The 10,425-nt window shown below is 35.4% G+C and overlaps 1 protein-coding gene across 3 annotated transcripts in view; it reads left to right on the top strand.

Annotated features, from left to right (window-relative positions):
• Positions 1-3,128: 3,128 nt before the first annotated feature.
• Positions 3,129-10,425, top strand: part of LOC102696068 (doublecortin domain-containing protein 2) — a 40,684-nt gene continuing 33,387 nt past the window's right edge. For all 3 annotated transcript variants that reach the window (XM_006635934.3, XM_069194933.1, XM_015357606.2), the window contains exons 1-2: positions 3,129-3,910; positions 5,431-5,485. In XM_006635934.3, coding sequence (XP_006635997.2) covers positions 3,624-3,910; positions 5,431-5,485 — 342 coding nt within the window. In that variant the 5' untranslated portion in view covers positions 3,129-3,623. The remainder of the gene's footprint in view (positions 3,911-5,430; positions 5,486-10,425) is intronic.

Here is a 10,425-nt window from a genome sequence, read left to right as displayed (position 1 = left end):
AATGGCATTTCCTTTTTTTATCAGTAAATTTGTGATGTTTGTTTTTCTTTTCATTGTGTTCAGGTGAAGGTTTGCTTTGAAAACATTATTAATTTTATTAGGGGGTGGGGGATCATTCAGAAACATTGTCAAAATGCAAAATAATCAAATGCATATTGAACATTTTTTTTACCTTTTTTAAAAGATAATGAAAAAAATACAGTTTTAACAATGTTTTTATTGTCTGTACGATAACCTGTTATAAACTGTAGGGTCAAACATATAATAATAATAATAATAATAATAATAATAATAAATAATTTCTTACACTTCTATAGCACTTTTCTGGACACTCCACTCAAAGCGCTTTACAGGCAATGGGGACTCCCCTCCAGCACCACCAATGTGCAGCATCCACCTGGATGATGTGACGGCAGCCATAGTGCCCCAGAACGCTCACCACACACCTGCTATCAGTGGGGAGGAGAGCAGAGTAATGAAGCCAATTCATAGATGGGGATTATTAGGAGGCTGTGATTGGTAAGGGCATATGCAGTACTATAAATGAACATCACACACAAGGTTTCTGTGCACAGTCACAACAATTCATGCTGTTTTCCCAATGTACAATATATTTTATTTGCATTGTATGATACAATGGAGGACTGCTGGATTCAAGTTGAACGGCTTTCTCAACAAACCACTGCAGCCCTCTAGTGATCAAATCAAGATAATGCAGCATCAGAAAATAGGTGTGGTGGGAGATAGTGGGCAATAGCATCATTAAAAATAATGCTGTGCTCAGCACTAAACTACATATCTAGTCAAAACTGTGCAGCCATCTATTAATCAAAATCAGACACTGTTATTGAGATCGGTACTACCTTCTACTGCTCTTAGCTAGACACTTAAAAAGGGTTTCCCTTTGTTGATAAAATACAAGAAAGGTTTCAAAGGCCATTTGGTCTTGTTTGGTTGCCAGCAGCTAATCTGAGGATTTTATTTTACAGTTTCTTTTACATTTTTTTCATAATGTAGATGATGAAAGATATCAATCGAATTCTGACAGTTCACTGCCTAACTGTGAATGCAAATTCTACTAACATCTAGTGCTGCTGGGGGTACTGTAGGTGCTAACTGGAAGCTCCAGCACAGGGGTAGGCAACAATGGTTCTTGAACACCATGTTTGTTTCTGGGTTTCATTCTATCTCAGACCTCAGTGATGTAAATGAACCAATTATGTGGATAAGAATTCAAGTCACCTGTGTTTTCTAAGTGTTAATCAGGTGCTAATTGAAGGTTGCCTCCAAAACCTGCAGTGACACTTGAGAACCAGGGTTGTCTACCCAACTCCAGTGTAATGGCACCAGTATAACAGCTGCAGAAGAGATTGGTCCTAGGGGATCCCTGTCATTTGGTTATTCCAGGATAGGTCTTAATCCCAAATTAATTCATTCAATTTTCACTTTTAAGACATTTTTTAAATCTGCCTTTCACTCTTAAAAAAGCTGAGTGGGATCAGTATTCTTATCAACACTGAACAAGTTTTAATTTGCTGAAATATATACAGTATATATATAAAAGTATGTCAAATATAATTAATTGAAGGTCTGCAATGGGAAATTAAAAACTTTGTGTGATTTATTCAATGCACTGTCTTTCTCAGTCTGTCTAATTGATCACATATGATTTGTTAAGACAGAAATAAGAAAGGCTCCTTTTAAGCTAAGAAAACATTGCATAAAGTTCTGTATTGACGTAGGGAGCAATATGCCTGAAGTATGCTATTTTTTATAAATACATAGACAGAAACAGGTAAACACAGTCTAAACAAGCAAGTAGATCAATCTGGCATCCATTACCATAGATGATCCAGAGCTCATTTAGTATCAAACAAGAATATGGATCATGCTAATTATCAATTCAAATGCCAAATATCTAGGGTTTACCAAATTCCCCAGTGGAATACTTGAAGGACATCAGGTTGAGTAGCCCTAAATTTAGATAATTTTTGGCTTCTGTATAATAAGAAATCTGAATACAGCTTGTCATAAGTCATGAGTAAGTTAACTGTGTTTCTCAAACATACTGTACTATCATACACTTCTACCACAAGATATTTTAAAGCACGTTATTAAAAAAGATGTGGGTGCTGTACTCGTCCTGATACAAGCCTTTATTGAACATTTCTGCAATGAGTTAGGATGATATATGGTATCTAATGTCTTAGTCCAGTGATGAAGACACTGCTTATCCAGGCAAAATGAAAAGAATGGGTCAGAATCACAAGAAAGCAATTGAAACCTGGTGCACACCATGCATCACAAATACACAGCTTACTGTAAATTGCTTCCCATGATTGCCACGTACTGTACTACTACTAGCCTGCGACTAACCTTGATCAGACCTGTTGGTTACAAATGTGAATCAATATAATGCATACCTACTGTATACCATGTCACTTCAACAAAATGTTAGTGCTTATGCTACAAAAAATACTTTCTACAAAAAAACTTTTAATTTGTCGTGCTTATAAGTGATGCTCCTTCTGATGCTCTGTATATAAACCAATAATTATAATCACTGATACCAGTATTGAAACAGCCTGAATCCCTTATTTTTATGTCGAAATGCAAGTTATTGGAATAATGACCGTTGGTTAAATAGAAAATGTTGTTTGCTATAGCTTTTTGCTTTAATGGCAGTTTATTTACCGATGAACCCTGGCTGTTATATAATGCAAACAAACATGTTTTCATTTTCAGACACAGTCTTATCTATCGGGTAGCAACAGATCACTAGTGTGACTGCCTTTCGGTCCCCAGCTATTTAATTAAAACGCCGACTGTGACTGTAATGAGAGTTTTCAAACTTTTACGAAGAGCAGTACCGATTTCGAAGACTTACAGCAACACTCCGCATAAGAGGCATCTTACATACTAAATACCGTTTAAGCATCATTGTTAAGGACGAGTGTTGCAGAACCGAAAAGGAACCTAAAAAACAAATTAGGGAAAATCTTAATGGATCGGTTAATCAAACACATTCTGCAAGCGTCTCAAGGATTGCTTGAGTCGTTTCTATAGAAACGGCTGAAAATAGCACAAAAGTTTCCCAGGATACTCTCGGGCTACAGCATGTAGAGCGCTAGGTCCTACTGTATGTACATTGCCATTAGAACTCACATAGGCGCATTTGGAACAGGGTTTCCAGTCTAAGGAAACCCTTTCCTTCACTAAAGCACAAATTCATTCTGAAAGAGATTTTGCAAAACAGGGCAGTTCAAAGGGGACGACAGAGCTGCATTGGTGCTGTTACTATCTGTGAATTTTTACTGTACTGTATATGGATTTTTTTTGCTATTAATTTTGCACATCTGCACGTTTGCGTTAACTTGCTAGCGGCGTTATGTGTTCACCTTTTGTTGCGTTTTTTCCTTCCTTAAGCACAAGGGTTAGGGCTTTTTATCCTACATAATATACGTACAGAAGCTTCTTTTTCCTGATGGAATTTTGCTAATCACATTTTCTTTGTTCATTCAGAAATAACAAAATAGTTATAAAATATTAAAACTTTTACGTTTAATTGAATTAAGATATTGTTTTAACTATAAATCTTGAAACAAATATTTTCTTGCATAACCATGAGTTCAGACAAACACAGTTTTCTCTCTCAGCCTGTGGTGAAGAACGTAGTTATGTATCGAAATGGAGACCCGTATTTTGAAGGTAGACGTCTGGTGATAAACGAGAAAAGAGTGTCCACTTTCGAGACATTTTTGAAAGAAGTGACAGGAGGGGTTCAAGCTCCTTTCGGGGCTGTCAGGAACATTTACACCCCGAAAGGAGGACACCGGCTGACCTCATTGGAACACCTGCAGAGCGGACAACAGTATGTAGCAGCTGGAAGAGAAAAGTTCAAGAAAATTGAGTAAGTAACACTTATTAATTGTACCTTTCGTCAATAATGGTATTCCAAAAGGGCTATAGAAGTTTTACTAACTGTTATTAGTAATAGATTATAATTTTGTACTTTTACTATAGCTCTTAAAGATTTTTTTACAAACGAGATTAATTATTTATGATTATAACTTTCCTGGTTATAAATTCTAGATTGTAAGATTGTCTTACAATTAGTTATTTATTTGTAACAAGATCCAACTGCAGTACATCTTCAAATTTAATGTGCTCTCTAAAGTATTTTTGTCCTTTTCAGCTTTCCAGTTTTGTGATTATGAATGGCATTTCTTAATCGGTGATGTAGGCTATAACATTTTTCTTAGTGAAAATAATATTTTTGATATTAAGAAAGTTCCCAATACACAGAACATTGACTGATTACTTTATTTTTATGTTCTGCAATGCAACAACATTTCTAATGAACAGAAAATAAAACATTATAATGCTTTGCAATTATATGACAATTTTAATCCCAAAAGATCTCATAGTGTTTCACATATAGGAACAGGCACACTTCATCCACCTGCTGAAGTATAGTACCCATCTGGGACACTTCATTGTAGTCCAGCAGCCACACTATACACTGTACATTAGATCAGGAAGAAAAACTCCTTTGCTACAGTACTTTGCCTTGAGTTAAAGGGGGGAGTTTAGGCAGGCCAGATTGTGCAAGCCCAAATCTGAATATAACCAGGACACTATAGTTAAAACCCCCTACTCAGAATATCCAGGGCCAAAAGGGATCTTTAATGACCAGTTAGTCAATACCTTGGTATAATGTCTCATCTGAAGGACAGCACCATATCCCTTGTCAGCATTCTTCAGAATTAGTTTGGAAATTGTTGCTCCACCAAGACCACTTAAAGCCACCTCATCTTTCACCATTCTTTCGCCTGGGTGTTATTACGGTGACTCTTTCATCAAAATTAACACTGGTCCTATGTAATCAATTGTCCTTTAGCATAGAGCCACAAGAATCTTGATTTTGGAGAAAATTTATATTTCCTTTGGAGACCATTAATTCTGATCACCTTGGAACACTGTATTTTTAGCCTAGCCTTTCCCAGCAAAAGTTGGTAGCATGCAAAAAGTTAATTTTATTCACTCACCAAGCAGCACATATATTTAAAAAAAGTGTATAATTGATTTCATATTAAGAACACCACTGAAACACAAAGGATGCTCTTGTTATATGTTATAAATATATGTATTCATATTCAAATATGAATAAACTAAGCATTTATTTTGCTGTTAAAGGTTGTGAATATACAGTACAGTATTTATAATTGGGTCTTCACATACAAAGCAAGCAACTCATATAAGTCACCATCAGCTTCTCTCTAAAATGTGATCAAATTAAGCAACAACCGGCTTACACAATTGTGTTGGAAATGTTTGTATGTGCTGCAGCAGCACACCACATTTTACTTAACCTTCCTTTACAGTATACTTGTTTTATTCATTGAATCTTTCCCCTTTTACAATTTTCAGTTATTTGCAGATTGGAGCCAAAAAGAAAAAAAATCTTCAAAATACAGCAGCACTGGTAAGGCAAAGTAGTCTCCATGTTATAACATTGCTATTACCACCAATATAAAAAATAGTTATGAATTTAAGTGTATTACATTAAGTATTTCTAGTTTTATCATTCAAGCAAATGTATTCATTTTCTTGCTACTTATCCAATTAAATGTACTGCATCCTGCAATAGTTTGTGTTAATATCATGCTTGAATTTATATTTTGCTATGTTAATTATTACAAAATCTTTTTTATAGAATACTATGAAGAACTTAGGAATTGTTAGTGTTGCACAAGTCACATAATAAACTTCTTCTATAGCTGACCTCAGCCCTGCCTGTGCAGTGTACATACTGTATGTACTGTTTATCTGAAATAAATATTCTATCTCTCTATTGCTAATACTCTATCAGTATTTAATTAAGATAAAGTATTCCGTTTTGTACAAAAGGAAATAGTTGTTTAGATTTATCTCTATTTATTATTTTTATATCAAACTTTAACCAGAATAAGGTATTTCCTTATGCTACACAAGTGAGATGCTACACAAGTCAATAACAGCCTGATCAATAAGATGATCAATGTGTCAAGCCTAATCAATATGCTTTACTGATATTAAATGTGGAGGTGTACTACTTTCAGTGAAATATAACTGAGATTCCCATTGGCTGAAATAGCTCCCCTGTGCTATATTAACCTAAAAAATGGAAGGGAACACTGACTTTTTCCAAGAAAGTAATTTGGATATGTGAGTGAATAATTAACTTTACATGTTAGAACTGAAGTACAAAGATGAAATTAAAGATTTGTACAGTAGGAAAGAAGAATGGTGAACCAGTTCGAGACTGAGCTGCTACTGAATAAATCAAACAAACTTTTTGAATTAAGAATTCAAAGAATTATATGCTTATCATAACAAAAACATATTCATCATTACCAAGCAATTGTAAAAAAAAATATGTACAGAGGGCACTGATTTTTTCCTTCCATCCATTTAAAAAAAATCTTAGTCCAATACAGGGTTGTGGTTTGCCAGTGACTGAACTGGCAGAGAATGTGTGCAAAGCATACACTCTGGAAGGGACACCACACACATACACATATATTGACTTGCACTGCATTAGTGGAACAATTTAGAGAATCTGCTTAACCTAGACAGCATGTCTTTGGACTGTTGGAGGAAGCCATAGCACCTGTAGAAAACTTTTGTGGCTAAAAGATGCCCCAGGTCAGCACCAAACCCTGGAACCAAAAGCTGAAAGACAGCAGAGCTACCCACCACTACCCACCACTTCATGTTTTCAACTGAAATTAAATTGAACAGAAGTGACAATGGTTAATTCTTTATGCTGATTAACATTTGACCATCAACAGTGTCTATCAATTGGTTATTTAATGAAAGTCATAGGCCAGCTGTGTACAACCACTTCTGGGCCTTACCAAAGATAGATGGGGGCACTGACAGACTGAAGAAAACAACAAATGTTGATAAACAACACAATATTGAGTGTGAGGTTATACAGTAAATCCTGTCATGTGGAATTGTGTCCTATTCCTCTCATAGAGCCAGGATGAACATTCACAAGTCACTAGTTAGCTCTAGATGTCTCATAATGTACATTCCAAATCATACCTATCAATACCAATGTTCAATTGGGCCCAAGTGTAGCGAGAAAATATCCAAAAGATAGCTATCATATTCTCATCACGCATCACTCCCATAGCATTGATGTATTATATTGTCTGTTATATCTTACCAGGTTAATAAATACTGGTTGTGAATACTCTGAAGAGTAAGTGACACTTTGCTGATGTACTATAGTTCAACATCCAACATACGGATGGCACAAAGACATTGTTCTCTTGATAAATGGAGCCTGTTTGTTCCTATCTGTGTTTTTTTCATTCTTGACTTTCACCAGACTTGTCATTCAACAGGCTAAATCACCTCATTAATTGTTCCTAGTCTGCATTCTGACTAATGAGGTGATTTAGTTCTTGACTTGATACACTCATCAATTAAACAACATGATGCCAAAACATTTAATTTAACTCAAAGTCCACATATTTTATTTTTCTTAGAGACATGCATTCACATACATAGTGAAGCTCACTATTCATTGTTCTGTGTTTTCACAGAATATCGTATTCAGCTGCTTGACTGACAGCGAGCAATCAGCAGCATTTAAGCAAAAGAAGCAGTGTAAACAGAAGGGAGACATAACCTGAATGGCTTATGACTGATGTACTGTACTACCTTTTAAAATTATGTTAATTTGTAATTGGCAGTTTGACACTGAATTCCTCAGACTGAGTTTGGATAGTGAAAAATTAAAAGAGACATACTCTAAGGTATGTGACATTAGGCATGTAGTACAGTATGTTATTATTTGCTCTCAAATAGAAATAGAAAAACGTTTGTAACATCCAGAGAATGAACACCGTACACACAGTGATATACCCTGGCCAGCCACTGGGAAAGCAATCACTACCTAGTTCCTGTATGTCCAGGTTGGACTGCCCAATCTCCTGTTTGGCATGGAAATGTTTGCTGTGGTTGAGCACAAGATTGAGGGGGCATAATTCAGTGTTGTTGAACATATACTCTTACAGTAGATAAAATCTTTGGGATTGTACAAATGAATTCAATAGGGTCAAAGAAATAAAATAAATGTGGGGAATATAGATTAAATAGTTAAGAAAGCACAATAGCTGAATTTCACTGGGTCTTAAGAGTTTACATTATAAAAAACAGTTTTGTTAAAAATGTTCGCGCTGAAACTCTGACCTGAGGTGCACTTGATCTGGGAATTTATACTGTGTGTTTGGTAGTAAGTATCCTAGAAACCCTGTAAGTGTAGAGGTACTACTGAGATGAAGGAGGAAATTTAAAGGCTAATTAACACACTGAAGTAAAGATTCTATAAATATTACTTTTGACAGCATGCATGTTGTCTTAAGTTAAAAACCATTAGATAAAATATGCAAAAACACATACAGTATATAAAGAGAGTAAGTAAAGCAGTACTTATCTACAATATCAGATTCAGTAGAAGACTGAGCTTGATTAGGCAAAGATGATTTATTAAGCTTTGCTCTCATTTTATAATGAAAGTTTAGGAGGAGAACAGGCCCAGCTCTCACCAATCACTGGTTGTAAGGTAAAAATATGGACCTCTAAATGCTTGACAGACTAGCACCCCTCCATCATACACAGGTGGAATAATCTCTTGGGACATTGGGGAGCACTGACTGTAAGCAATTATTATTATTATTCAAGAAGCACCCTAGGATTTTTAATGACCACAGAGAGTCAGGACCTCAGTTTTATGTCTCATCTGAAGGACAGAGCCTTTTTGCAGTAAAGCATCACTGGCACAGACTGAAGAGTGATCACCCCCTACTGGCCCAACTAACCTTCTTCCAGCAGACACCTTAGCTTTCCCAGGAGGCCTCCCATCCAGATACTGGCCAGGCTTACACCTGCTTAGCTTCAGTGGGTTGCCAGTTGTGAGTTGCTTATATACAGGACGACTATTTGTCTTACATAAACCTACTGGTATGAGGTTGACTTGGATTTTACTTAGTGTGTCAATATAAAACAAATTATATTGAAATTACATAAATTATATTAAAAATGATATATAATTGAATTGAAAAATCATATATAAATTATAATAAATGAAATTGAAAATTTTGTTAATTCAGAGTGGGTACACACAATCTATTTCTGCTTTTCTTAAATGTTAAAAGTTCAGTTACGTTAAGATTTCCAAGAAAGGCTATAAAAATGAACAAAACAGGTGGTGTGTTACATCAAGCTTTCTCATATGTCATAAAAAAACAAGAGATGCCGAGTTAAGCAAGGTGTAATGTTTAGCTGAAATAGAAGTCGTTTTCTCTTGTCTTAGGAGGATCACCTTGTGGGCAGCACATGCAAGAATATGAATTATTCAGATGCAACCCATAATCTCCTTGATCACATAGGCATATTTCACTGAAGAGTACACTTTCATGCCCACACCACTCCTGTTGACTGGAGCATTATTTTAATGCTCTTGCTAAGGTTGAGTGCATTAAAAATAACATAAATCAAACAAAAATAAGTTTAAAAAAATCAGACAGCATTAAGAAAACCAATACTAAATTAATGTACAGTATTACGTTCTAAAAGAAGTCTTGAGCAACGTGCCAAAAGTTTTATTATCTTTCTAAAATATAAATTGCTAAGCACATATCCAGGTCATGGTTTCCTGGGTAATTGGCTTGGATTTATTTCTTACCAATGAAGCATTAACAAGCAATCTATTTATGAGGACTGTTTTCTGTTTCACATCCTCTTGTACAGTATATGTTGATTGGTTCAGTTAGAGAAGCTCTTGAAATTTTGTCTCTAGAATTCTTTACTCTGACCTGTGGGCTCACTGTCTGTTTCAGTAGTGGTTGCTAGGATATACAGCTGGCTTTATGAGAAGGTGATGCCATACTGTAGATGTGACTTCCCAACTGTTATTTTTTACAGAAAAGACCAAACCTTTCCTCAGTTAAAGAATTGTTCTGTAGTCTCTTACTTCTGACTCATACCTTTCACATGGTTTGTTTCATGTTTGAATAAAAGAAAGAACTGATTTTGTAATTAGAAGTATTATACACAAGGGGGTTGGGAAGGTGTGGATTACTGTTTTTTTTTCTTTATTTGTCACTGAGTATATAACAATCTCCTGGGTTAAACTATCTATTCCCCTGAAGTTTTTTGTAAATCTAGATCTAATCTCTTCTCAGGCTCCTTTGTTTTACAATAAAGAGTTGTAGTTCCCTTAAACTGTCCATATAGGATGTCCCCTGGACACACATTTACTGTAGCTATATATCTAAGCATTCTGCTTTTAGTTAATGGCTTTCCCACATCAATTCAGTGAGGACATAGAAGAAGCTTACATAAATACCCAGATGCCTTTCATGTGAA

The sequence above is a fragment of the Lepisosteus oculatus genome, chromosome 10, assembly GCF_040954835.1.
Source record: "Lepisosteus oculatus isolate fLepOcu1 chromosome 10, fLepOcu1.hap2, whole genome shotgun sequence".
In the NCBI taxonomy this organism is placed as follows: domain Eukaryota; kingdom Metazoa; phylum Chordata; class Actinopteri; order Semionotiformes; family Lepisosteidae; genus Lepisosteus; species Lepisosteus oculatus.
This window is presented reverse-complemented; position numbering and strand designations above follow the sequence as displayed.